The sequence below is a fragment of the Myotis daubentonii genome, chromosome 9 (genome assembly GCF_963259705.1).
Source record: "Myotis daubentonii chromosome 9, mMyoDau2.1, whole genome shotgun sequence".
Lineage (NCBI taxonomy): Eukaryota > Metazoa > Chordata > Mammalia > Chiroptera > Vespertilionidae > Myotis > Myotis daubentonii.
Window position 1 is genome coordinate 67,227,401 of NC_081848.1, and position 27,722 is coordinate 67,255,122.

The 27,722-nt window shown below is 56.2% G+C and overlaps 2 protein-coding genes across 2 annotated transcripts in view; both read right to left on the reverse strand.

The window, feature by feature from the left end:
- SMTNL1 (smoothelin like 1) overlaps window positions 1–21,801 on the reverse strand; it is a 208,942-nt gene extending 187,141 nt beyond the window's left edge. Inside the window, exon 1 of the mRNA XM_059709336.1 lies at window positions 21,788–21,801. The gene's annotated coding sequence lies outside the window, so the exon portion shown is untranslated. The remainder of the gene's footprint in view (window positions 1–21,787) is intronic.
- Window positions 104–27,404, reverse strand: P2RX3 (purinergic receptor P2X 3). Its single transcript, XM_059709338.1, has 12 exons — window positions 27,074–27,404; window positions 20,179–20,314; window positions 19,741–19,812; window positions 19,450–19,513; window positions 18,795–18,888; window positions 18,433–18,510; window positions 17,862–18,003; window positions 17,266–17,402; window positions 5,323–5,416; window positions 5,005–5,070; window positions 4,565–4,642; window positions 104–4,128 (listed from the first exon to the last, which is right to left on the reverse strand). Exons 1-12 carry the CDS (start codon window positions 27,190–27,192, stop codon window positions 4,015–4,017), a joined length of 1,194 nt encoding a protein of 397 aa, XP_059565321.1. The 5' UTR covers window positions 27,193–27,404; the 3' UTR covers window positions 104–4,014.
- Window positions 27,405–27,722: the final 318 nt, after the last annotated feature.

Below are 27,722 nucleotides of genomic sequence, written 5' to 3' on the forward strand. Positions count from 1 at the left end.
TTGGTTTCCCCAACAGCATGGAAGGGGAGCTGCCTTGGGGGGTCAGCCCCCCTCCCCCAGGGCCCTGCACTGTGTACTGCTTACAAGCTATTCCTTGATGCTCTGCTTCTAAAAGAACAGTTGAACCTTGCTATAGGGGGTGGGGGGTTGGAAGATAAGCAGTAAGGGAAGCTCTGCATAGGTAGCTCTGGGACTGGAATTTCAGCCGAATAGTAAACCCCCTTTTCTCAACCTCTACTTTTCTTCTTGATGGGAAATTGGCTCTAGCCAACCCCAGTAGCTCAGTATCCTGCCAGTCAAGATTAGAGGTAGAGGGAAGGAGGGGAAAGGGTGTTGGTGGTGGCTCAGAGCCCTTCAGTCTGAAGCTTGCTCCAGGCAAGCCAGTGTAGATAAGATATTCCCCAAATATCTAATACTAGAGGCCCAATGCATGAAATTCGTGCATGGAGGGAGGATCACCTCAGCCTGGCCTGCACCTTCTCCAATCCGGGACCCCTTGGGAGATGTCCGACTGCCTTTCGCAATCCAGGACCACTGACTCCTAACTGCTTGCCTGCCTGCCTGATCACCCCTGACCACCTCTGCCTGCCTGATTGTCCCTAACCACCTCTGCCTGCCTGATCACCCCTAACTGCTCCCCTACAGGCCTGATTGCCCCTAACTGCTCCCCTGCTGGCCTGATCGTCCCTAACCACCTCTGCCTTGCCCTGCACCCGGGACCCAGGATTCCCTCCTCCGGCCAGTCGCAGGCACCCGGGACCTGGGCTTCCCTCTCTCTGGCCAGCTGCAGGCACCCAGGACTTGGGCCAGCTTTGCCCAGGCTGGCCACAGCTGCAGGGGACTGCGGAGTGGGTGGCTTGTCCCTCTCCCGGGCCGCAGCCTGGCTGGTCCCATTCCTCTCTCCCCAGTGTTGAGTGTCTGAGCAGTTCCTGCATGAGGGTGCGAGGGCGTGAGGGTGTGATGACCATTTGCATTAGCTCTTTATTATATAGGATTGTTTGTTATTGGGCCTCAACTTCAACCATTATATATTCATTCCTTTGGCTGTTTTAAGGCCTTTCAGTGTTGAATAGCTCTTGATTAAAAAGCAAATACTCGTAGGAGAAGAAACTCCTGAGTATGTTATTTATTAATACCACTGGGAGATTGACTGGTAATTTGCTGAGAACAAGGTTTTGTGAGAAGCAACACAGAAGGGAAGGACACATGGAACGGTCAGTGGGCATGGGGGTGGGGGGTGAGGCTAGTTGTGGAGAAGAAGAGCCATTGAAAAGGAGATGATGAAGCAGAGAGTGCTGCGCTCACTATTTTCTCTTCATGGGGACCCAGGAAGACTATATCCTGGGATTCCTTGTAGTATTGTTGGGCTCCTCACCATGCGACTGAGTCTGGCCAGTGCCATGTGGTTGGAAGTGATGCAAGCAACTTCCAGGACTGGCCTTTAATGACCCCTACAACCCACCCATTCTCACTTGGCTTGCTATGTGCCTCTGATGGTATACTCCCCGATGGAGGGGGCTGCCTGGTTGACTTCGTCATGTTAAACCTTGAGATTTTGCAGTTGATTTGTTACTGTGGCAAAACTTGGTTTAGCCTAACTGAAACTTAGAGGAAAGAAGGTGTCGACAAATTTCCTAACTTTCCCCCAGGCAGATGTCGCACAGAAGTCAAGATCCCAGGCTCTGGAGTCCTGAAGTCCCACTTGCCCCATTTCAGTTTCTTATCCTTACTCAGCCTTCGTTTCTTCTTCTGTGAAATGAGGGTTGAATTAGACAAACCCTCTAACGTATGTAGCCCATTGCTTGGCCATGGCAAATTCTCACTAAATGTTAGCTTTTATGCTGAGTAATTAAAGAAGCAATGTAGAGTTAGGAATGAGCATGGGTCCCAGTTCCAATTTCCATATGTTGTTTCTTTTTCTATATCACAGGGTCAATAACTGAACACAGCAGCCTCACCAGGGTTGGTGTGTGATTATGTTGGTGATTGTGCTGAGGACACCATGAGGCAGCAGAGAAGAGTTTGCTGTTGTTGTTACTGCTGATACCCCCTAAGTCCAGCACACAGAGCGGTCACTTAGCTCAGCTGTGGGGAGGACAAGGTCAGGCTCACACTCCTGAGTTTACACACTTGCTGGCAGGCTCAGGACCACCCAGCCTGGAGGAAAGGGAGGGTTGGGAGAAAGGGTTCCCCCAGGATATAGCTGCCTAGACCTCCTCCTCAGAGAACATTCCTGTGACCCCAGCCTCCTGAAACTGGGTGCATGAGGGTGGGAAGGCAGGGTGCCTGTGGGCCTCTGGGTGGAGAACATGGTGCTGCCTTCCACTGAGGTCTGCTGGCCAGATCTCCAGACACTGCCGATTCCCAAGGCTGCCCCTGGGGAGGTGTCATCCCACCTTCCTGAGGATGGGGCTGAGATGAGGCAGAGTGGGGGGAGGGGAAAGGGACCTCATGTGGGGGAATCTTACCCCTTCTCCCCCTGGGGTGGGGGGTCACCAGGGTGGGGCCTTTGCAAGTGCCCATGGCTTGATCCTCCCAAACTACTCCCAAAGGTGCCTCTTCCGCACATCTCCCCTGTCCCCTGCACCACTGAGGAGGGGCTGGCCCTCCATCTGCAGTTCAGCTCCTTTCTGCTCAGCCCTCAAGGTCATGCCCACACTCCAGCTCCTCCAGAGGTGGTCCGCCTGGAAGCTGGTGGAACATACTTCAGGGCTGCTCACTTGCACGAGCCCCTTCTAATACCCAATTTTGTATTATTTTTTTAAAGATGCCCCAAGATGTATATGCTTCAGGCTTCATAAAACCGAGATCTGCCCCTGAGCTCTGCCTGGGAGGGGAAGTGGAGGCAGGGTGCACCTGGCGCCCTCTCACAGCCCTGCCAGCGCCCTGTTCTTCCTCCTTCCCAAGTGCCAGGGCACTAACCACCAGACAGTCAGACCACGACTGACCACAGTCATTTTCCGTCTCCCGCCTCAGTTCGCTGTCGGTAAATAGGAGAGTCAGACGAGATGGTTTCTAAGACCCTTTAGTTTCTGGCATTTAGGAGACTGACCACCTTATCAGGACCCTGTGGGGACAGGCCTGGCTGACCAGCTGCTCGCAGGGCACTGGGGCTCACTGGGGTCTTTTCACCAGCATTTTCAAGGAGGACGGCTGACCTCCTGGAGCAGGGCCTCAGGTCCAGGAATCCCCTCCCACCGGGGTGGCCAAATCCGGTTCCTGCAGTGAGGGGTCCAGATGTGTGTGGGTACATCTAGGGTCCCGGAGAGAGAACAAGAATGGCCCTGGTGTGGGGACAGAGCTGTGGGATGAGGTAAGGAAAATTCACCGACAGTCACGCCTCCTGTTTCCTTCTCATTTGGGGACCCACCTGACTCAGAGAAAGAGAACTCACACCAGTCTCACTGGTCTCCCCTCAAATGGGGCCCAAGTTCCCGGGGCCAGCCTGAGGCTTACTCTTTATTAAGCTGAACCTAACCTTGGTCAGGGTGGAGGAGGCTGGAGCAGCAGGGCACACCCGTGGGAGTTGCCCTTCCTCTTGTGAGGTGTGGGCCATGGAGACCTGGGTTCAAATCCCAGCTCTCTCGCTGCCTGGCTGTGTAATCTCGGGCAAAGGATTCAGTCTCTCTGAGCCTCAGTTTATCTTCAAAACGGGGAACCTAATATCTACGTCATGGGATTATTCTAAGGATTAAATGAGCTAGTGTGTGTGGAGTACCGGGCACTTGGCAGGCACTCATTATTACTATTATTCTCTCTATTCTTTGGAAAGGGGAAGACTCAGGTGCTGCTGCCCCAGGGGTCCTGGCAAGCAGACAGGGGCCAGGCAAGGGGTGAAGGTGAGAGTGAAGTCTCAGTAGGGGGCACTGGGAGACCCAGTTGCCTTCCAGCTGTGGCCTCATGGGGTGAGCAGCAGAAAGGAGAGCCCTCCCTCTCCCATCCTCCTTGCCCGATGGGGTCCTCTGTTGGGAGGCCTGGAGCCCAGCAGTGAGTGTGGGGCCCTGGGTGGAGGCCCTAGTGGCCGATGGAGAAGGCCCCTGAATCAGTGGACTGCTTCTCCTCCGGGGTCTGGTCGCTGGGGAACACTGGGTTGGCCGAGGCAGCGACCTTCAGTGTCGTCTCGTTCACCTGCAGGCAGAAGGCTGGCATGAGGGTGCTCTGACTATGGGCAAGGACCCCACGGGACAGACTCAGCAGTCGGGGCGCGCCGCCTGGTCTTTGGGGAGCTACAGCGCGCCTGTGTGATCCCAGGACTCCATCCATGCATCTCAAGGGCAGACAGAACCCAGAGCCAGCCCATAGCAGGATTTCCCTGCCCCAGAAATGGAGAGGGGACGATGAGCGGCTGGGACAGCAACAGCGACCACCCACAGAGCCCCCGTGGTTCTCACAGAGCCCGCTCTTGGCCAAACCCCTCAGGTCTGGACCCCCAGTATGCACCGAGGCCCAATGAACTTCCCTTCAGAAGCCCCTTCAGAAGCCCCTGGAAGGTGAGCCGCTGAGAGTCCCTGGAGCCCAGTGGCCCCCATGCCCTGTCTCGCTGCCTCTCCTGGACCCCACTCACCTCCTCAAACTTCTTGGCTTTGTATTGGTCGGCCCCCTTGAGGAAGTTGAGCAGGATGATGTCACAGAGGACAGTCCCCTGGGGGAGGAACGGAGGGCAGGCCTTGAGCTGCCAGGCCGGGCAGCACTGGCCTGGGGGCGGGGCTGTGTCTGAGTCTCCACCCCCTTCTGCATGGGGAGGCCCAGGAACTTGTACCAGGCCAGCCTCCTGCAGATGGGAGGCTGCTGAGGAGGCAGCGAGCTCCCCATGACTGCAGGTGACAAAGCAGGGCCTAGCTGAGCAGGGAGGTGGTGCAGGAGACGGAAGCATCTGGCAAGAGGCTGGGCTTTTCAGTCTAGGCTGAAGCAGGGCTTACCTGGGTTCCATTCCCTGTCCACACCTGCCAGCAGGGGCCTCACCCTGACTGGCCACCAGTCAGAGCCTAGCAGGGCTGAACTCACCACTCCCACGGAGGTGAAGGCTGCCACGGAGCTGATGATGGTGGGGATGATGTTGAACTTGCCTGCCTGTGTGCACAAAGACCAAGGCGAGTGGGTGGAGTCCAGCAGGGCAGGGGTGAGGCCAGAGAGACCTTGGGGCAGCAGGCCCCACCCCTTCATGGTGCAGGTATGGAGACGGGAGGTGTGAGCAGTTGAGGGTCTCAGAGCTGGTCAGCAGCAGGACCCTGCCCCTCACCCCTGCCCAGGAGTCTTCTCCGGGCCCAGGGTTGGTCTGAATTTCCTCCCCTGTCCACCCACCTGCCCAGCCCAAGGACTCACGTTCCCGTACACCAGCACGTCGAAGCGGATGCCAAAAGCCTTTAGGAGCGTGCGGTACTCGCTGCCATTCTCCAACTTGTAGTACTTGGCAAACCTGGAGGTCAGAGGCGAAGGCGGGTCCCACTTTGGGCTCCTGCCTGAACCCACGGGGTCCTCGGGAGCCTACGACCATCACTTCCTGCGCAGCCCTTACAGATGGTTTGGTGGGACACCTGCCACGGTCCAACCTGTGTCTGAGTCTCCGCCCCCAGGTTAGCCAACCCCCTTCGCAGGCAGCATCTTGGGGGGCTGGTTAAAAAGACAGCTTCTCAGGCCCCACCCTGAACCCAGGAATCAGCATCCCTGTGGGTGGGGCTCAGGACTCTTCCTTTTACTTTTATTTTTTAAAATATATTTTATTGATTTTTTACAGAGAGGAAGGGAGAGGGATAGAGAGTTAGAAACATCGATGAGAGAGAAACATCAATCAGCTGCCTCCTGCACACGCCCTACTGGGGATGTGCCTGCAACCAAGGTACATGCCCTTGACTGGAATTGAACCTGGGACCCTTCAGTCCACAGGCCGATGCTCTATCCACTGAGCCAAACCGGTTAGGGCAGGACTCTTCCTTTTAAATAACTCCCCTCAATAATTCTGATGTGTGCGAACATTTGAGCCAGGACTCCATGCTTCCTCAGTTCTATCTGCTTGGGTGGCCCAGGGCCCGGCCTTCTCCCCTCTCTGCAGGTTTCTCAGCTGGACTGGGTTCGAAGCCAGGCTCTACCACTTATCGACTTCCTAATCCTAAGACACAAAGGCTTGGAGGAGAGGGGCTGGACCATCTTCATGAACAGGATCAATTAGGGTCTGGGGGGCGTGGCAGAGAGCGTCACAGACCAACTACATGGTCTGAATTCAAGTTGCACCAGCAGGAGAAGGAGATGGACCCCAGAAAGGAAGTCATTTCTAGAAAGATGAGGAGGTCCAAGAACATGATTCTCCAAGGAGGCCTCGCAGGAGATTTTAAGGAAGTTTGCAAAAACAGCGTCAGGCCCGAACGGAAGACTGTGGGAAGCCCTCACTGGCTTTCAGGTTGGCCTGAGCCTAAGTATGGAGCATCACCACCTCCACACCCGCCATGGACAGAGCACCGAAAGGGTGCAAACCTATGAGTGAACCTCAGTGTCAGGGAGCAGACTCCGGTGACCCATTTTATAGATGAGGAGACTGGTGGGAGGCAACACTGACAGCTCCAACGGCCCTGCTCTTTTATTTTTAATTTTTATTGATTTCAGAGAGGAAGGGAGAGAAAGAAAGAAACATCGATGATGAGAGCCTGCAACCTGGGCATGTACCCTGATGGGGGATCAAACCGTGACCTCCTGCTTCATAGGCCAACACGCAACCATTGAGCCACACTGGCTGGGCAAAGGCCCTGCTCTTAACCTGAACCGTCCTGCCTCTGACGCCCAGGGGCGGCCTTGGTGCCAGACCTCAGAGTCCTTCTGGCTCTGTGCCCTGCCTCCCTTCGCTGGAGAATCCAGGCCTGGACGAAGATCACGTGTGGGGAAGAGTCCCCGCTGTCTGGGCTGTGGCAGCAGAAGCCCGTGGGCACTGGGCAGGGGTGGGAGGGCGGGTGGCTGAGGTCTGGGGCAGGGCGGAGGCCGGGACTGCGTCCTGTCCCGAGGTCTGCATTCCTGGCCATAGGCTGCAGCCATGCAAGATGCTCCGCCATCGCCTGGGAGAGCAGAAAGCCGGCATCCTGGGCACTGCCTCTTCAAGCGAGGGCTGGCTAAATTTATCTTGGGAGGGAATGTGGAGGGAACAGGGAGAAGAACCAAAGCGACTTGGCTTTTCGCCAGCACCTGCCTTCCAAGAGGCAGTACGCATGATAAGATCATTATCTCATCCACCACCCATCCTCGGAGAAGGCTTGGCAGGGCCCGCTCTCTTCTGGTGTGGGAGGGAGAGGGAACCTCGAGCCGGGAAGGAGGGAGGGGACTGGCCACAGAGAGAAGGGCCCAGGAGTCCTGACTTCTGCACTCCAGAGCGGCCGGTGGGGGTCACAGAATGTGGCCCCACCATGGGGCAGAGACTGGGCGATCCCAGGGCTGGGATACCTTCCCTCTTGGCATGCGGCTGGGCCACGTGTTCTAGCCCCTCGCATCTAGCTGGGGCCCCACCTCAGAGAGTTCTTGCCAAAGAATGTGAAGGGAGGTGCGGTATGTAACCTCTGGGCCCACAGGTGTCAGAGCGAACCCTCCTCATCCTCCCTTTCCTCATGGCTAGTTGCTCAAGAGCCAGGGGAGAAGTCAGGGTGTAGGGACCACTGAGTCAATAGGTGGTAGGATCCCAGACCCCTGAAGGCTCCTGAGCGCTCCGCCCACACTGGCCCTTGGTGCACTGTGCCAGCAGCACATACTAGCCACTGAGATGGGTTGTTTGTTACCGCGATGAGCAATATCTAACTGCTTGCAAACTCCTGTGATTTTATAGCCAGGAAGCCTGAGTTAGAGGATGAGTTAAAACTGGGGAGTCATTCAAGATAGAGAGAATTCCAATGATGCTACAGTCCTATGAGGCTAAGAAAGTCCTCGGAGGTCTGGGTGCAGCCCCACGGTGTCTTGAACTAGCTTTTGACTCCACGCAAGTCACTCAACCTCCTGAGCTTTTTCTTTCAACTGAGAAGTGAGTGAGGAGGCCAGACGAGACAGCGTCCAGATAGAGTAATTAAAGCAAGATCTAGTAAGTGCTTAAAGCAGGTCCTAAGATCAAGATAAAGTGGACTCGAACATCTACAATTTCCTTAACTATCACACCTCCTGCCTCCCGGCGATAATAGTATTAGCAACAATAACAGACAACGTATATATCGATTGGGTGCTTACTCTGTGCCTGGCATTGTGCTATGTGCTTAATGCCAAGTAACTAACTCATTTAATACTCATAGCAACACCAAGGAACTTAATGCCATTTCAATTCCCATTTACAGAGGAGTCACCAGGATCAGAGAGGTTAAGCAACTTCTCTAAGGTCACAACAGCAATAGTCAAGTGAGCGGAGCTGGGATTCGAACTCAGGAGGTCCTGGTCAACCGCCCAGGCTCTTAGCCTGCATTTCAGACGCTTCTTTTTGATGCCCGATTTCTGTCCAGTCCTGGCTCATTTCTTTCCATTCTCTAGCTGAGGGCCCCCTTTTGCACCTGCAGGGTGGGGCTCTCCACCCAGAATCCCTGGCTGGGAGTAGAACAGGAAGGAAGGAGAGCCATGACGTGTCAGAAGGAGGATGCCCCCAACGCCTCATCTGAAAAGGCGAAAGGCTGAGCTACACCTGCCCGGGCCCAGATTTCTCCGAAATCCTCTGATTCCTATTCCTACCTCTCCAGCTTTGGTTTTCTTGGTTGAGAGATGGGGTCAGTGAGAAGGACACCACCGTTCCGCACCTTGGTTTGGAGTACAGGGCCCCTCCCAACCTGGCCGAGTCCACTCCCCTAGCCTCCTCTTCAGAACGCCCTGCCCTGCCCCTCCAGTGCCAGCCACACGACCTGCCTTCCTCTATCTCCTGCACCCGCTTCCTAGACATAGACTTCTGGGCCTCTGCCTATGCTGTTCCCCTCCTCCCCTCTTCCCCCTTGCAAACTCCTATTCATCCTTCAGGGTCCTGCTCAGTGACTTCTGATTCTTTCAAGATTTAAACAAATACTTTGAGCACAGCCACTGTATGCCAGGCACTGTGCTAGGCCCTGCTGATACACCGGGCAAGCTCTGCTCTCATGAGAGGGAGAGAAATATTAATCGCACCATCCATGAGTAGCTCAAATTAGACTTCAGGGCTGGGAAGGAGAGGAGCACCTTTTCTCAGAGCACAACCCAGGAAGGCATTTGACCGAGGCTGGTGGGTCAGGGAAGCCTTTATGTGAAATAACTCTAAAGCTGAGGCTTGAGGGTGGAGAGTTAAAGGTAAGAAACTCAGGCCCTCTCAGGGGAAGGCACAGTGAAAAGGGGAAGCAGGAAGTGCCCTGGTCTGGGAGGATGGAGATGCGTGGAAGAGGAAGTGTCTGGTGGTGTGTCTCTTCTCAGTTCCATGTGCAGTGATTTCACACTTGCAGCTTGAAACTGTCCACAGCGGAATATTTACACCACAGAAATCGGCAAACACACCACAGAGCCAAATGCTTTCTTCCTTTCTCCAGAGAGCCGGTTTCTGGTTTCTGGTTTCCCAGCACCGAGGCTGTGAAATGCCTCTGGGCTACCTTTCCTGTCGGGGAGGATCTGAGGATCTGGGCCTCTCCTATGGTCCCGGCCACACCAGACTGCAGGTGATAATTTGGACTTTTGACTGTGAGCCAGTTCCCACGGTCCTTCTTTGCCCAAGGGCCCAGCGCAGGGAATGCTTGCTGGAGGAATAAATGTTTTCAGAGATTCCAGACACCTCCCAGATGGCCTCCGGGTTTCCTCCCCCTGCCTCTGGCTGCCCCAAATTCTCCCGGCTCTTCAGGTGGAGCTAGTCTACAGGAGCGAACCACAGGCTGTTCTCTCCCAAATAGAAAACATCTGGATCCGGCAGCTGGCTGCATGGGAAAGGAGGTGCTACTGGCTCCCGCCATGGGGAACCAGCCTCGTGGAAGGGGACTGGGGAAAACGCAGGGACAGCTGTATGTGGAGCCCTTACTCCTGCTAAGCGGCTAGAGGCTTCCCCACCCATCATTTCATTTGGGCCCCAACAACTCAGTGGGGGAGCTGGTGGCTTAGGGCTTTGAAATGAGGCAGCCTGGCCTTGGATCCAGGTTTTGCCACTGAACTCCTTTACATAACCTGGGGCAAATCACTTCACCTCTGCTTCTCAGTTTCCCCAAATGTGAAAGGGAGAAAGAAGGTGGCACTAGCTGAAGGGTGGTTCAGTGTGGCTGGGGGAGGGCTGAGCTGGGGGGCACCGAGCTTTCAGTACATTATCTAGTGGTCAGCAGGCAACAGTCAGACTTTCCAGGCCTGAGAGAAGCACAGCAGGGATCAGAACTCGGGCCCCTGGAATCCTAAGCCCCTGCCCACCCCCTGCTGCTTCCTGCATTGCCTAATTACCTCCAGCGACAGGGAACTCACTACCTGTATGAGCAGCCTACCTGTATGAGCAGCCCACTTTCAGCTTTGGGTAGTTCCCACCGTTAGAAGCGCTTCCCCACGCTGAGCTGACATTTGCAGCAGGCGGCAGCCCTACACGTTTGCTGAATGGAGAAGGGTTTTTATCACGATGTACAAATCCCTCGGAAACTCTCAGACATCTGTTTAGGAACGATCCCATAGAGTGGTGGCAATTCCTTCCCAAAGCAGGGACACGTAACTGTTACAGCAGCAGGGAAAACAGCAACACGCTTGGAGGATCCGGGTTGGACTTGCGAGGGAAAACTTGGGCCTGGAATTTGGGTTTCTAAGCGAAGGAGGTGGTGTTCTCAGCAAAGCTTTTTGCCTGGTGGGGAATCATTCTGCCAGCCGAAATATACTTTTACAGTTGATTTTCTACTGATGGGAAAATATCTCCTTGGCAGACTCATTGCGTGGGGGCTGGGCAGCATCCCTGAGCAAGCTGGGACTCCTCCTGGCAGAGAAGGGCCCAAGCCATATTTATTTACTCATATTCTAAGACCCTAATCAACCTCAAAGGCAGACATTCTGAAAATGGTTTGTTGTCGATCCTTTTTTAAAAACACGTATTATCGTTCATTTATCTTTCACCAGGCAGAGGCAGGGAAAGGTCAATGGAAGCAGGGCCGGAAGATGTGCCTGAGAGCCAGGTTTCTAGCTGTCTACTCCAGTGGGTAATCTTTTTGGCCTCAGTTTCCTCATCTGTAAAATGGGGGCAACCACACCCGTCCTAGCAGGATATTTGTGGTTGTGACCCAGGCCCGGGAGCCTGGCCTCCCGGATTTGGATTCCGGCTCCAGCGTTATTTGCTGTGTGGCCTTGGGCGCATACATAAAGCCTCTGAGCTTCCGATTTCCAGCTATGAAATTCTCCCTCTTCACTCAATTAATAACCCACCAAGAGCACTTGCTAAGTCCTGGGCTCACTGATAAGCACTCAGGGAGTGCTAGCCAATATTTTCTGCCAATAATGTTGGTCCTTGTGAGGACCCAATAGTCATCCTATATAATAAAGAGGTAAAATGCAAATTAACCCTCACACCCTCACAAGATGGCTGCCTATGACCAGGCCGGCAGGGGGGTTAGGGAGGGATGACCAAACGACTGAATAGCAGGCTGTGTGGGGCGATCAGGGTGGTAGGGGGAGCAGTTGGGGGCAACCAGGCTGGCAGGGGGGGCAGTAAGGGGTGACCAGGCTGGTGGTGGGGGGGAGCAGTTGGGAGCAACCAGGTCAGCAGGGAGGGGGCAGTTGGGGGCAATCTAGCCAGCAGCAGGGGGCACTTAGGGGCAATCAGGCCGGCACGCAGAGGCAGTGAAAGGCGACCAGGTAGGCAGGCAGGTGAGCAATTAGGAACCAGAGGTCCAGGATTGTGAGAGGGATGTCCGACTGCCGGTTTAGGCCCGATCCCGGCAGTCGTACATCCCCCAAGGGGTCCCAGATTGGAGAGGGTGCAGGCTGGGCTGAGGGGACAACCCCCCCCCCCACCCCCCGTGCATGAATTTCATGCACTGGGCCTCTAGTAAAGGTATAAAGGGCTGTATAAATTCAGGCTTGTGCTAATTACCCCCACCCCCCCACCCCACTGTACCCTAAAGGAAGCAAAGAGGAAAACAGATCATGGAGAATTGACGAAAACACGCCCCAGGCAAGAGGGCCTTCGGGTGCTTCTGTGGTGATGAGGGAGGTGTCTGCTCTAACGCATCCCCATGGCTCCCGGGAGGAGAAAAACCCAGATTGAGGGAGGGATGATCAAAGCCGAGGACATGCTTCGATCCAGTCTCTGTCGATTGGCCTAAGACCTCGCGGATCGACACGTTTCCGCGTGGAAGCCGCTCAGCTGCCAAATCTCAGCTTCGTGAAAGCTGCTGCGGGTACATTTCCAACATGGAACACTCACCACAAACTCCTCCAGCACGAGGCGCAGCGAGCAGCTGAGCGCCAGCAGACACCAGGGGAGGAGAGCCAAGACGGTGGCGCCTTTTAGGAGCAACGCTGTCCCAGGGACCCTCAGGAGCACCAGGAGTCCGACACTGCTGAGCGCACCGTTTTGCTTCTCTCTCCTCATCCCAGCAGCCACTACCGGATGTATGTGCTCGGGCTGCCTCCTTTTTTTTTTCTCTGCTAGTGATATGATGGCGGGAGGTTTGCTAGAAGCAATGGCTACAGGACAGGTTCCTGGGTCTGAGTCCTGATGAACCTCTTAATTGGGCAAGTTTCCAAATGTCTCTCTGCCTAATGAGGGGTGCGGGCGGGGTGGGCGATGAGCTGCCAATCCTGTCAAAAATAGGTGTGAAAGGGCGCGCGGGGCCCTTAACCTGAGGTCCAGGGATAGGCTTTCAGAGGTCTTCAAAGTCTCGGAATTCTATGCCACATAAATAAATATTAAATAACTATGCAGAGAAGGAAACGGACCACACTGTGTGGGATGTTGATTGCCTGCAGGGGAGCAGCCAGGAGTGAAGCCAGTTTCCAGGCCATTACTGGATCTACCCATTTGTCTTAGGGTTCTCACTCTGAGGATGCATTTACCTCCTATTTGTAGAAATAAAGTATCCTTTAACCAAAGAAAGTGCCTGCAGCGTTGCTCAAGGCTATGTATACCTGCATTTTCCTTGGACAATCAACGTTGAGTGCTGCTTTCCTCAGGGGTGTAATAGAGTTAGCAACCTCCAAAAGTTAACAAAGGGCTGCGATTTCACGCAGGAAAGTGGGTAGGCCTGGTACTGGACACCAGTGCTCCTCCCTTCCCTCCCCACCCTGCCCTGGGCTGCCTTGGCCTGCTGCCTGGCTTCTGGCTGCTGAGGGGGCATGGCTGGGTCATAGTTCTCCTCAGGCTGCTGTGTCCTATCTCTGTCTCCGGGTTCCAGGAAGGGCTTCCTGCCCTCGCCCCTTCAGACCGGGCCCCAGGCACTGCCGGATCCTTTGTGGTATCCCTGCACCCTCCCAGCAGCACTCCCTGTATTAAACTCTCCTCAAATTACCCAATTTGCATGTGCCATCTGTTTCCTGCTGGGACCCTGACTGATACAGTATTTTTAATTTGTCTTTGTACCATCTCTGACTATACACTCACACCCACACACATCTATTCACTGACACACTCAGGCACGCGCACACACGCACGCACACATTCAGTCACTCACAGACACATACCCACACTCGCACTCACCCACCCACAGACACTCACCCTCACTCACAAACTCACGCGCAATATTCACACACGGCAGTGCCAGTGCCCAGCTCTGGGGAGTGGAGTGCTCTGGTAAACTGAGGGCCCCCTCTGTGTGGCAGGAACTGACCCCTGCAGGAACACTAACACTGGGGTGCCTGTCACCCTCGCACCATTGAACTGGTGACTCTGGCCAGTTCTTATTTTCAAAAATGCTGCCCTTTGCCCACTGCTAAGCCAGACGAACGCACCAACTGCACACTCTCAAGGTACTTGGAAAGAGGCTTCTTAAAAATACCAAGTTAAAAAAAACCACACCCACAAATAAGCTAAAGCAGCCCCTGGAGTCTTCAGCCATGCAGAATAGACTTCGGAGTAAAATAAAATCTTTCCAGCAAATTTTAGGGCGGTAGGGACAGACGGAAACCTTCAGATCACATAAACGAAGGTAAGCTTCGATGGACAGCGCCAGGTACTTTGGGTGGGGGTTGAAGGGGGACACATTTTGGCTCAATACAAGGTCATCTCGACAAGAATGGGAGGCCATCCGATGACGGACAGGCCATCTTGTGAAGTGGTCCCTTGTCTAGGGCTGCTTTGCAGAGAGACGGGTGTAGGCACTGGGAGCAAACGGCCTCTCAGGCTACTCTAAGATGCACCCGTGGCCTTGGGCACATCACTGCCCCTTTGAAGTTTCTCCTTCCTCATCTGTAGAATGACCGCCTCTCCGTCTAGGTGTCTCCAAGGGGTTCTCAACAGCTAGAGCTTCTCTAAATCTCGGATTCTGCAGGCGAAGAGCCTCCAAAAATGGGGGTGGGGTTTGGAAAGGAGCCGCAGAAGTAATTAGTGATGGAAATGCGAGTCTCTAGCTGCCTCTGGATGTCTGAGTCTGCATATTAAACAAGGCTGAATCTTGGCTGAAGGATTCCATTCCCTCCAGAGCAAAAGGCAACAAACTGTAGGACAGGATGGCAAGACCAAGACGCTGAAAAAAACCTGGCCCTGTCGGAGAGGCAGAGGAATGTGTTTGGGAGACAAAAGGCCAGGCTCTGTCCTGTGGCCCACCAGAAGCTAGTTGCTTGCCCACGAGCACACAGGCATACGTTTCTGAGGATTAGCCATGTGACTAGTCTTCCTGGTTGGGGTGGACATCATTCAAGAAAATATGTCTGCAGGCAGGCTCCCACGCTTACTGGCTCTGTGACACTGGGAAACATAGTTAAGTCTGCACGCCTCACTTTTCTCTCCTGTGAAGTGGGGGATTGTAGCGCCTCCCTGTGGAGAGTGGGGGTGGGGAACAACGAACCAAAGGGCGCAGACACTTTGCACACGGTGCCCAGGATCATTCCTGCCTACAGGGAGCTTGTGGGGTTCTCAGGAGCAGCATACTTTGTACCCATCCCAGGAACTGCCCTGTGCCCATGCTGACCCTGGCTGTGGCCCTTTTCCTCCCTCTCAGGATTCAGAAAGGAGGCCCTAGGTGGGCTCCTAGCTTAGCCTTGGGTGTCCATGTAGCTCGAAGACAGCATGAAGGTGAGTGGGTAGACACCCAAGGGAGTGGCTTCGGGGAGCGTGGGCAGAGCCCTCTGATTGCTAAGGCCATCAGATACTCCCCACACCAGTGCTATTCCTCTGGGAAGTCTTTTAAACCACAGGATCAAATCGGGCAGCTTCGCCCCCTCATATTCTGGCTGGAGGTCTTTGGTGTGGAGGCCGCACCCCTCAGACGGTTCCCCTAGGCCCCCCTAGGCCCCCAGGGATGTATGTTCTCAGGATCCTTAGAGATCTCTGACCTGTCTCTCCAAAGACAAGCGTACGTAGGACCCGTCTGCCTCACATCCTGCTGTGCCTAGGCGAGGTGTGCGTGCGTTCGTGAGTGTGTGTGTGTGTGTGTGTGCCACGGTACACTACATTGGAGACAACGAACTCCAAACCAATTCTTTAAATGAAAGACATTGCTCTAAAGCTGTGTGACACCACTAGCCAGGGTCTTCCCAATAGTTACTCCCTTCATAAGCTTTCCTGCCAAGTAAGTTATTTGCAGGATTGAAGAATTCCCAATGGCCAGGGGGAAGTTACGAAGATGAAAACGTGCAGTTTAGATCATGAGAATTTTATTAATATGTTTCTATTTTAAGCTATCATATGAAATCCTTTGTATTGATTTCAGTGTGATGTACCCGACTGAATAAATATGCCAATTTCTGCGAGGGAGCCAAACAGTATTTTTAAACTACTTTAAAGTATGTGTTGTTTCCTATGATTTTTTAAAGTTGGGAGTTGATTATGAAAGCACTTTCAATTTTTTTTAAAAAACGTTCTTCTTTCCAGAGATTACACATGCATATGTTAAACGATTACAGATAAAGCTTAATGGAATGGATAATTACCTTTTCAAGCCACAGATAAAGGTAAAAAAAAAAAAGGTGAAATGATTTCTTGGGGGGCTTATGTATGTCATTATATTGTGAAATACCACTACAACAAAGGAGATTTGAGTAGCAATTCCTTGAACATATAGATGTAGTATGTTTTTATAGGGATTTTCCCCTGATCACTGCCTACTTAGCTAATTAGCCTGTTCGGTGTATAACACAGAGTCCTGAGGGCCCTGCCAGAAACGTCAGGATCTTCAAAAATTAAGGGAAAAACAGAACAGAGAGCTAAAGCTTTTCAGACACTGGCTGATAGGATCCTGGAGATAATGACACCATTGCCCTTTCACGGATGGGAAAGGAGGGGGAGGGGGAGAAGGTCAAGGGCTTGCTTAAGGGTTTTCAGCTGGTTCCCAGTAGCTTCTCCCGGGTTCTTCTCGTTCCCTGTCTGCAAAGTGGGAGGGGGGAGGGGGGCCTCTGGTGTCTCAAGGCCTTCGGGGATATCAATGAGATGCTAGAGACTGGCCTGAGTTCCTGTTCGAAAGGCCCTGAAGAACGAATGCCCACTGTAATTGCTACTTGTGACTCCAGTGGCATTTCCTGGTTCTGGACAGAAATACAGAATTCCCATCTTGGAAGATGGTACCAGCTGTTGCCCTTGCTCTGCGGAGCGAGAACCCTTAGAAAACGTAGGCGCAGAAGAAGGGATGGGCTGCCCAGGCGTGGCCTCAGCACCTTCCGGCCTCAGAGCCAGAGCGGAAAAACGAACTCAGCATCACAGAACCCAACACTTCAGGAGACCCTGGCCATCTGGCCTCACCGCCCACCGCCGGCACGAATCCTCCCTGCGGCCAGAGCCATGATCTCACCGGATGGCCTGTCTGTCTCCGACAGCTGCCCGTTTGGAAAGTCCTGCCTCATTGTGAACAGAAACCTGATGGGGGAACATGGGCCCTTTTCCTGCCAATACGCGTTGTTTCTTCAGATGCAGGTTTTTGTTTTTTTTTAACATATTTCACCGATTTTTTTTTTTTTTTTCAGAGAGGAAGGGAGAGGAATAGGGAGTTAGAAACATCAATGAGAGAGAAACATCGATCAGCTGCCCCCTGCACACCCCCCACTGGGGATGTGCCCGCAACCAAGGCACATGCCCTTGACCGGAATCGAACCTGGGACCCTTGAGTCCGCAGGCCGAGGCTCTATCCACTGAGCCAAACCGGTCAGGGCCGGATGCAGTTTTTAGAACGGCCCCTGCCTCTTGGCCCTGATGCCCCTGATTACCTGAAGTTGTAGCCCGGGGAGACGCTGCTCTTCTCAGAAACGCTGTCCAGCCGGGTGAAGGAGTATTTGGGGATGCACTGCTCCCAGGCCTTGTCCAGGTCGCACACCCAGCCGATCTTAATGCCCAGAACCCCGCCCTGCAGAAAGGGGGCAGGCGTGAGCCTCCCGCAGCCCTCCGGTGCCCTCCTCATCGGGGCGGGGGCGGGGAGCACCACCAATAAGACACGTGAGTGCTCTGCATGCTCAGGTGGAGGGCGCAGGTGGCGAGAAAGAAGAGGGAGGTGTCATGCGGTGTTGCTGAGGAGGGAAGTCCCGTGGCTTAGGGTGAGCCCCGGGGGCGCTAAATCCTGCTTTTGGTGTCGTCAGCCCCTCACCTACAGCACGGGAGGAAGTGGCACCGATGCCATGTCCAGAGCCCCAGGCCTCTCTGTGTGCAGGTGACGCGTGAAGACGGGAATGGGAAACCGGCCTTGCGGGGAAGGGTGAGGGGGCAAGACCGCCCAGGACAGGTGGCAGGACTGGGATGCTTCCACCAGGGGGCGCTGCCTCGCCCCCCCAAGGGTCCCCAGGTCCGCGGAAGGGGGGCAGGTCCTCACCGTGCTGGCCAGTTTGGCAAAATCCTGCCCCGCAAACTTGACCACATCCCCCACCCTCAGGATGGGGCAGAAGGGGGCCTGGTCAGGGTGGAAGCGGCAGGTCTTCATGTCGGCGGCGGTCAGATTGGGCAGGAGGTTTCCCCTGGGAAGGGAGGAGGGAAGAAGAGAGGCCAGGCCCAGGGTCAAGGTGGAGACAGGCCTCCCTCCACAAGGTTCTCTCCAGCCTGCCCGAGCCCCAGGGCCCTTCCGCGCCCAGGCAGGGGGCCTCACTGCTGTCCCGGCATCGTCCTCCTGTCACCCTCTCTCCCATCTCAGGGTCTGAGTGCTCGTGTCTAATGACCCTCTCCCAGGCCGGGGTGGGGGTCCGGGGCTGGCAGAGACACTGGCCCGAGTCCACCTGAGACTCAGTGGTCAGGGCTGGCGGGGAGACCTGGCTGGGAGATGGGGGTCAGGAGCCCCGGGGAGTCCGGGAGAGAGTGGGGAGAACCCCGTGGTGACCGGCATCGCCTCCCCTCTGAGAACGAGGGGTGGGCGCACTGCCTCTCGGCTTCAGGGAGGAGCGAGGACTCACTTCTCAAAGTTGAAGAGGGGGAAACGGATGCTATTCTTGATGAAAATAGTGAAGTTCTCGGCTTCCATCATGACAGGCCTGTGTGAGCACAGAAGGAAGGGGCAGGGGAGCAGGGAGCCCCGCCGGGGGCCACCCTCCCTGGTGGACATCGCCCAACGGGCACGTGGCCCGGGCCTCTCCGGTCGGAGGGTCAGAGGATGGGAGTGGCAGGTGAGCCGAGCTGGGAGGAAGCTGGACACTACAGGGGGTGGGTGTCCACAAGACCCCCTGCAAGCTCAGAGGTGCCGGGGGTGGGGGGCCCCCCACGATAGCCCAGGGGAGCCTGGGTGGGGGCTCTCTTCCCGCCGGGCGCAGGCCCTCACCTTTCCACTGTGTCCACCTCGGCAGGGCACCAGCCCTGGATCTCACAGGTGCGGAGCTCGGAGCTGTAATTCACGCAGCGGCCGGTGAGGATCCCTGGGAGGGTGGGGACAGTGCTGTGTGCTTGTCTGGCCCTTTGCCATGCCTTTCCCCCACTCCACCCCTCCTCATCAGAGACGGCCCCCAAATACACACACACACACACACACACACACGCACACACAGGGATCCCGCAGGCGGACAGAAAGGACAGGCAGGACAAGGGAGGTCCCCGGTGGCACAGTGGCCCCGCAGAGCTCTCCCTGACCCCCCAGCCCTAGGCAAGCCTTGGGAGCTGACCGCTCCTCTCCCAGGCCCCAGGCCCCAGCCGCAGCAGGCCGCTCCGAGCCTCCGAGGCTTCGCTGACTGTTCTTTCTGCCTAGGGCGCCCCCTTCAAAGCCCCTCTGTCCTGCCAAACCCTTCCGTCCCACAGGGTCCTTCTCAAATGTCCCCGCCTCTAGGAAGCCATTTGGGACCCATCTCTTCCTTCCCCTGGCTCCTCCTTGACATCACTCGCCACCTCATGGCACGGCTGTCACCCCCATCCCTGGACTGGGAACTCCTCTGGGGTCCCCTACCATGGGGGTTGTGAGCGGGTGGGGAAGGGGCTCCACTCACCCCCACTCGGGAAGCGCTCGGGCCCGCACTGGCTGTCTGATACACAGCGGTACTTGTCCTCGCTCTGAGGGGAGACAGGTCCACGGGTGGGTGAAGGGCCCCGGGCCGGCCTGGGTGAGCCCCTTGGTGCCCACTGCCTCCCCACAGCCGGGGGCCTCTGGGGGGGGGGCGGGTGGAGGTCCTAGGCTGGACCTAGGACCTCTGCTTACACCCACGCCCCTCCCTGCCACCACCCCCCTCCAGCGGCTTCTTCCTTGACCAGCTTCACCCAACCTCCCTCCCCCGCCTCACCTCTGGGCAGAACCCTTGCATCTGGTTTTCAGTGACGATCATCTTGGTGATGATGACAAAGACGGAGGTGCCCTTGGGAGAAGGAGGAGAGGAAAACGCAACAGTGCCAGTTCGTGAGGCGGGGACTCTTGTTATCCCCACTCTACATAGGGGGAAACCGGGGCTCTTGCTGATCGGGCCAAGGTCACAGGCCAATAAAGGCAGACATGGGCTCCAAAACCAGGCCCTTCCAATACCCCCTGGCCCCTCACGCTCCCTCTGTGTGTCCTCCTGGTCACAGGACAGGTTGTGGCAGAACAAGAGGATGCCCGGGTGCTGACTCAGGAGGGTAACCCCCCTCCCCCAGCCACTGCTCTGGGTCACTGACCACAGGGTCTCTCCGCCAACCTGCCCAGGTCTGGGCGTCGACACAGCCACCTACAGTAGGGGGGGCCATACCTGGGGTGGTGTCACATAGTCAGACACATCCATGACTCTGTTGGCGTAGCGCCCAAAGCCCTTCACCTTGGTTACCACGGAGGACTCAATGGATGTGTCTCGCACCTGGTACGCCTTCTCGTGCAAGAAAACCCACCTGGGCAGAGAGCGGGGTAGAGAGCCAGAGAGAAGGGTGTAGGCTCATCAGACAGAGGCCGGAGGGGCGCCTTCCTGCCGACATGGACCACGGGGGCCTGGCAGGGGAGGCGCGCGTGTGTGTGTGTGTGTGTGTGTGTGTGGGGGGGGGGGGGGGGCAGGGGCGGGGGGCTTCACAGTGAGCTCCGGCTTGGCTTAGACCACTGTTCTCCGTCCTCCCCCCATTTCCTGCTGAAGGAGCATTTTTACACTTTTCCCCATAATCGTCCTCCCTCCATGAAATTTTAATACTCGTCATATCAATTTACATACTACATGTATATTTGCACTTTACACACAAAAAGAGGCTTTTTTATTCTTCAGAAACCAATCCTCACCCCTTGAGGGTGCTGTCACCCCGCGGAGAACGCATTATCGTTCCTGCGGGTGACAGAGGCCTCCTCCCCGGCAGGAACCTGAGACAGAAGGCGCAGAGGCTCCTCGCCCCCGACCCCGGCGTCGAGGCTTTGTGCATGGCTGCATCCTAAGTGCCCGCACACAGCCGGTGTTAGTGAACAAGTCCACGCCGATGCTTGGGAGCTGGGCACCTGGCAGTCTCCCTCGGTGCGAGCCTCAGGTGAGGAGGGAGGAGGCAGGGAGGGGCAGTGGCTGAGCCTTTACCTGGCAGGTGGACGGAGTTGGGCTGGGAGGGAGGCGCCTCTCATCTTATTCCTTGGATTGTGCTGCCACCTAGTGGGCATTTACCTGCATTGCCTTCTTTTTGCTGCTTCCAGCCATTATGGGATCAGGGAGGGACCCTTGCCTTCTTCCATTCCCACCTGTCTCCTCAGACTCTTGCAGCCTCCCCAGCAGCAAGAAGGGCCTGCAGACCAGTCTTCCTTCTGCGTTTCGGTGAGGTGCCCGCCTTTCCGTTAGAAATCACCCCCCACCGCCCTCAGGGCTCGAGCCACTCGGCCTCACTCACCACGCTTCCAGCAGGAGGCGCGCTGGGAGGCAGATCTGTTCCCCGGCCCATCGCACAGGTGAGAAAACCTCACCCCATGTGCTTGGGAAATGCCGCACTCTCTCCGTTTTGGAGAAACGTGGTGACGTCTTGTGGAATCCAGGGGCGTGCTTTGGGGAACGCGGGAACACCGGATTAGGGTCCTTTCTCATGCTCACCAGGTGGCACAAGGCGAGGATGAGCGGAAGCAGCAGGAGATGGTGTAGGGCAGAGAAGACCAATCTGGGGGCTGGGACGTGCGGAGGGCAGCACGTGGGGATGACCCGAGGACTTTATAACGAGGGGTGAGGACTTCAAGCCCAGGAGCTTTCTCACCCCGAGAGTGGGTGGGGGCTGGGGTGGGAGGCGGTGAGCGCCACAGGCCTGTGAAGTCTCGATGCCCACCTCCCGGGCGGGGGGCGGGGGGGGGGGGGTTGGATTGGGTGGCCTCTGGAATGCCCAGATGCTGGGAGATGCCAGGGGGTGAGTCACGTGTGGGGCCTCTGCGGGGGGGGGGGGGCGCTGACATTTGCGAGTGGCTGCTTGTTCAGCTGTTGGTGAGAGGGTTCAGAGGAACCCCCATGCCAGGCCTCTCTCAGGGGCCTGAATCCTGTGCGCTCTCTTGAGCAGGAGAGGAAGGCTGGGGGCCCAGCCAGCGCTGGCAGGTGGCGCCCAACCTGTCACCTGTCTCACGGTCACGGCCTCATAGCGGCCCATCCTGATGAACGCCTGTTGAGAGCTGTCCGCCTGCCTGTAGGACGCCCTGTGAACACCACGCCCCTGCAGAAGCCCAGGGAGCCGTAAGCTGAGCTTCCTTGGCACTTTTATCTTTTTCCTCTTGGAAGGGAAGTGGGTGTTCATCAAGATCTCACAAGGGAGCGTGGCTCACGTAGAAATCTCATCCGCTGTCTTGTGCCCCAGCAAGGTGGGGGGGGGGGGGGGCTGGAGCACCTTCCAGAAACGTACCCAAAATGAGCATCCTTGCTCGTGGCTGGGGGCCCTGCAGAGCGGAGGAGGGAGGTCGCGGGCCCCAGCTCTCTGCTCCCAGCCGACAGCGGTGGTACTACTGTGTGCTCCCCCCCCTGCCCCCCTCTCCCCCCCCCACATGCCTAATGAAATGGTTTCCTGACACGCACCCCGCCTTCCAGCCCCGTTTTTAAAGTTTGGGAACATTTGCCAACGAGAAGCCGAGTTCAGATGGTCAATACCACGTCATCAGCCATCCGTGCAGGACTCACCGAGGCCTTACCGCCAGCCCACCACACGGCTTCGTTATTACCATCACGCCACAAATAAGGGAACCTGTATGTGGGTTCCAGCCCCGGGGGCTGCTCGCAACGGCCTCACCACAGGGCCTCCAGCTGTGTCCGGGGTCAGGACCTGGCCACAGCTGGCCCCGGCCCAAATCCTGGTCCTTGTCCGGGGAAAGCATCTCCCAGCGTAGGCCCATCTCCAGAGGCTGGGAGGAGCAACTGACCAATCTCTCTCCTTCCCCGGCCCCTCCTTCCCCAGGACTCCTTCTTGTGCCCAGTGGGGAGGATCGGCCACAGCAGGTTTCTCTCTGCGAGTTAAATAACAGGCAGAAGAATTTCAGTGGCCCCGTGGGGCCTGGGCGCCAGCGGGGCAGCTCGAATGCGGGGATGCTTCATTTCCAGAACGGAGGGCTGTGTGGGTCCCTGGAGGCCAGGGCTCAGGCGATGGGGCAGGACCGAGCCTTTCGTTCCTGGCATTGGCTCCGCGGCTCTGACTTATTTTTTCTTGTATTCCTGGTTTATTATTTATAGAGCGGAAGGCGGGTGGCAGCTCCTTGGCAGGTGGGGTGTGCAGGGTGGAGCCAGGGAGTGGGTGTGAGGAGGGTGTGCTGTGTGTGCCGGAGGACGGAGGACGGGGTCTCTCCGGGAGCCGGGAGCTGGGCTGAGGGGAAGGGGGAGGCGTGATGGTGGGGTCTGTGCAATAATGACCGTTATCATCTCCTACTGAGTCACCCAACTCAGGCGACGAACGGACACGGGTTCCCTCCCCTCGCCACTGCTCCCAGGAGAGGCATTGCTGAACCCATTTTCCAGGTACAGCGACGGAGACTCGGAGACGCGAAGTGACCTGTCTGCACCCCACCTCTGGTGTCAGAGGGAGGCTTCTAACCAGGTGTTCCATGTCCCCCAGTCTCCCCATCATAAGGGTGCAGTGAGGCGAGAGGGGACACAGGAAAACCACTGCTCTCTCTAAACCTGTACGACGGGTTCCAGCAGGTCTTCCCCCAGTATTGTCACCTAGTCAACAGGGTGCCCCCGGCGCTTCCTTGGGTGAGAGGATGGGGTGGGGGCCAAGGAGGTGGAATTCCAGCCCTTTTCTTAACTAGAGCGCCTCCCCATTTTAACGGCTTTATGTGCTGTGCTTCTACGTAAGATTTGAAATGAGGCAGGTCAGACTCTACATTTGAAATGAAGCAAAGAGGTTGGCTGTGCAAATAGTGAGCTTGTGGATCAGGCCTTGGGGGGGGGGAGGTGGAGAGGTGGGGGGGGGGGAGTAGGGGTGGAGAGGAACAGGACAGGGAGAGCAGGCCTGCAATGGGGCCAGAGGTACTGTCAGCCACCACAGGTCTTTCCGACAGCGGCTGGCCGGAGCATCAAAGGGCTGGGATTCCCCTCCCCGCTAGTTTTTGAAAACCAACCTCAGGCCAGGCACTGGCCAGTGTTTATGGAAACTCGGGCCCCAGGGAATCTCCTATTCCCTCCTCAGGTCTTCATGGGATCCAGAAAAGAGATTGGATCTTAGGAAGTCCCACCCTATAGAGGAGACTGGATTATCACCTGGGCCCAGGAAAGACAGTGTGAGAAACACTAGCAGGTCCTGGCCTCTCTGTGCACCTGGACTGGGTAGAGAAACCAGGGATGAAGTGGTGTCAATCACAGACTGAGGCCAGGGGTCGGGGTGAGAGCACGCGTGGAGACGATTAGGTGGTGCGTTGCCGTGAGTGCTTAGGAGAAATGGTTGGCTCATGTCGCACAGGTCCTAGGCAAGGTTGTGCATCTGGTCTACCCGACGGGCATACAGTGGAAGAAGCGAGTATTAAGCATTAACATCACAGCATTACAAATCCTTTCAAATTCTATTGAGCCCAAGTCACAGTCATCTCTCTCCATTGCCCACCTGTTAACACGTTTTCCTGCATCCACTCCTACCTATTCCAATCCCTTGGCATATCAGCCACCAGAGTGGTCTTCTCAATTCATATTTCATCATGTCTGTCTGTCGCTCTCAATCTCTCTCAATCACACACACACACACACACACACACACACACACACACACCCTAGAATGTTTCAGTAGCTTCCCTTCCATTCCTCTTCTGTAAAAAGGAAAGACCGGAGGGATCCTGCCTCCACCTTACACCCCCCTCCCCTTGCTCCTTCTGCTCCAGCCACAGAGACCTTCTTTTCTTCTCCCCATTAGCCAGGTCCGTTCCCTTTGTAGAGCTGAGCTTCTCTGCCTTGAACTCTCTCCCTTCCCTGGGTTGCTCCAACTCGTCCTTCAGGTCTGGCTTGAAAGCCGCATCTGCAGAAAACCTTCCTTAGCTCCCTGACCAAGTCCAATGCCTGCATACTAGCTGCTATCCTAGCACTGTGTCTCTTCTTTCAACCCTGAACCCCCGCTGAAATTTTGTATTTGCAGAGATTATTTGATTAGTGCCCATCTCTTGCACTGTAGGCTCCATGAGGGTGAGGACCGTTGTCTGTTTTGGCCCACTGTTCCAGCCTCGGTGCACAATGCCTGGCATGAAGAGACGCTCAATCACTTTGTGCTAAATTAATGGAATCAGGAAATCCTAATGGTGCATGGGCTCATGTGCACAGAGATGGGGCTCAGGCGGGGATTGGGAGGGAGAGCTGGGCTGCGGAGTGCACCCGACGAAGCAAATGGAAGGAGCTGCTCTGGGGGAGCTGTCAGGCTGGGAGATGGATGGGGCTGGATACCAAGACGCCATCTCGTGCTGGCACCGACAGGCCAGGCTCCAGCACCAGGGGTGGTCGGCGCATCAGACCATGGTGAGGGACAGACGGGGCAGGGGGGTGCTGAGCAGGCTGGTCCAGGAGCTGGCTGCCTCTACCCACCACCTCCTGCCAGGAGCCAACAGAGCCGGGCCGGGCTGGCGATGTGCTGAGGCAGCTTTGGGCACCTGCCTGGACCATCATCCCATCGTGTGGCTGCGTGTAAACAGTCACAGCATCACACGTGCATGTGGACACGAACCAACTTTGAGCCAGTCTCCGGAGATGCCGATGTGAAACATTTGCAAACATCTCACAAAACCTCAGACGTGGAAGGGAGCGTCAAGGGCACTCAATCCGAGCCCAGAGCTTGAGTCCCTTCACTAGTGTTCCTGCGCGCAGCCTTGTCTACAACATCTGCAAGACCGGAGCTTCCTGGCTCTCACCAAGCGCACGGAGCCCAAATCCCTTAGTCCCTGTCTTCCCACCTATCCACGCACACCCTCCCACGGCTGCGACCTTCAGCAAGGAGGCCCCTCACCCGCAGCTCCAGCCGCACGCACCCAGGATGTCTCCTTCCACTCGCTTGAACGGACTCACGGCAGCCGTCAGTGGCTGGCTGTCTCTCACACACAGACCCATTGTCTCAAAGAACAGCATGAACTAGAGACCTGCACACCAGGAAAGTAAACCCTCGAAGTCCTGGCCTGTATTTCCTGGGGCCCGCCAGCGTGTGCGAAGGACCGTGAGAAATGTGTTTCTTCTCTGGCCATCCTGTGTTCCTCGGCCTTTTGTGCGTGTGTGTGTGTGTGTGCTTATGTGTGTGGGTGTGTATGTGTTTGTGTGAGTGTGAGTGTGTCTGTGTCTGTGTGTGTATGAGTGAGTATGTCTGGTGTCTGTCTCTGTGTGTGTGAGTGTGCATGTCTGGGTGTGTGTGAATGGCGGGGGGGTGCCTCAAAGAAGTGGGGGCTGAGAGGGGTGTTTAGACCTCACTGGCTCTTAAGTATCTTCCAGGATGGGTTATACAGAACAAAGTCGGGCAGAAGTAGGGAATTTACAGTTTCTGACAAAGCGGAGTATTTCTGGCTTCGTGAGGAGGGACACTACACCATATTCAGAAAAGTCACTTTTCTCCTGAAATACTCTTCCCTGGAATGCCATTGATGCCTATGTTCCCCCCTCTCTCCTAAGGGAAAGATCCCTCTGCTTTGTCTGACCCTCCAAGAGCAAGGGCTCCCCCCTTTCTACCTCCTCTCCCCCCAATGCCCAGAGGGGAGCCCTCATTCTAAAGCGGGTGCAGTTCTCTCCTTCCCACCTCGAAACCACGCTGTCACCATCTCCCTTGTTTCAGTGTCTTCTGTCCCCTTCTGCCCCCCTTGTCTTCTTGCGGCCCCAAAGAGCTGACTGAGGTCAGTGGGAAGATGCGTCAGGGGGTCTGGTCTGCCTGCTCTCTGGTTGAGGGTGGGGATGAGAGAAGGGAGAGGGGAGATGGTCCCCTGGGACCTCTCCTGGTGGAGGGTGGTGCCAGGGCAAGGACTCCCCTCGGGGTGTGTGCCTACAGACCACTCTCCAACGGTGGAGGATTCACTGGAGGGAAAACCCATCTTGGGACCAGATCCCCGATGAGGGCGGCAGAGGCCGGTCCTTGAGACACACCTCCACCAAACAGGCTGTTTCCCCAAGAGAGGAGAAAGAAGCCGGGGAAGCTGGACAGCACCACTGAGGGGAGAAGGGGGCCGGGACACTGGGCAGCCCTCCCCTCCTGGGCCCTGAAGGGCCTCAGACTCACCCCACAAAGTAGGAGATGATGAGAAGCTGAACTGCCCGGTTGATGATCCCAATGGTCCAGCTCTTCACAACCACAGACTTGGTGGTCTCGTAGGTGAAGAAATCTGACATGCAGTTCATCCTGAGAGCGTGCGCATGGACCGCTCAGAGGGACCCAGTGGTGGCTTCAGAGGCAGAGGTCCTCAGACCGGGAGACGGGGATCAAGGAGGGCTGGAGGGGGCAGTTTAGAGGGGCTTGCGGAATGGGGAGCCTGCTCCTTTAAGTCAGGCAACCCTAGCCCAGAGCCCAGGCTCTCTCTGCTCTTGATGTTCTGGGCTGCCAAGAGTCCAAGGCCAGGGCGGGGGACCCCTTTTTGTTCGTCTCCACCCCACTCCCCTGTGATGTCACAGCAGGGGTGGGGTCTCCAATCCCTGGCTCCTGATTGCCTGCGATCCAGCTGGAGAGGGCCCTCTGGGACTCATGCTTTATCTGCACTCTGGCTACCGTTTCTGTTCCGTTCTCTATGCTGCATCCTCAGCCCAGCTCACCAGCTGCTTTATGCTCTCCTGAAAGCCCCTCACAATGACCCATCCCCCAGCCACCTAATAGCCGCCCTCTAGGAGCACTCCCTTCACTCCAGTCTTCCTAAGCCACTCAGTTCTGCAGCCAG

Bases quoted from the DNA above. Each gene is read 5' to 3' on its own strand.
- P2RX3 (XM_059709338.1), bottom strand. From the start codon at position 27,192: ATGAACTGCATGTCAGATTTCTTCACCTACGAGACCACCAAGTCTGTG. The intron at 19,514-19,740 runs GTGAGGCGGGGG...GTCTCCCCTCAG, and splicing joins TGCAAGGGTTCTGCCCAGAG to AGCGAGGACAAGTACCGCTG. The intron at 18,004-18,432 runs GTGAGTCCTCGC...CTCCCTTCCCAG, and splicing joins CCCCTCTTCAACTTTGAGAA to GGGAAACCTCCTGCCCAATC.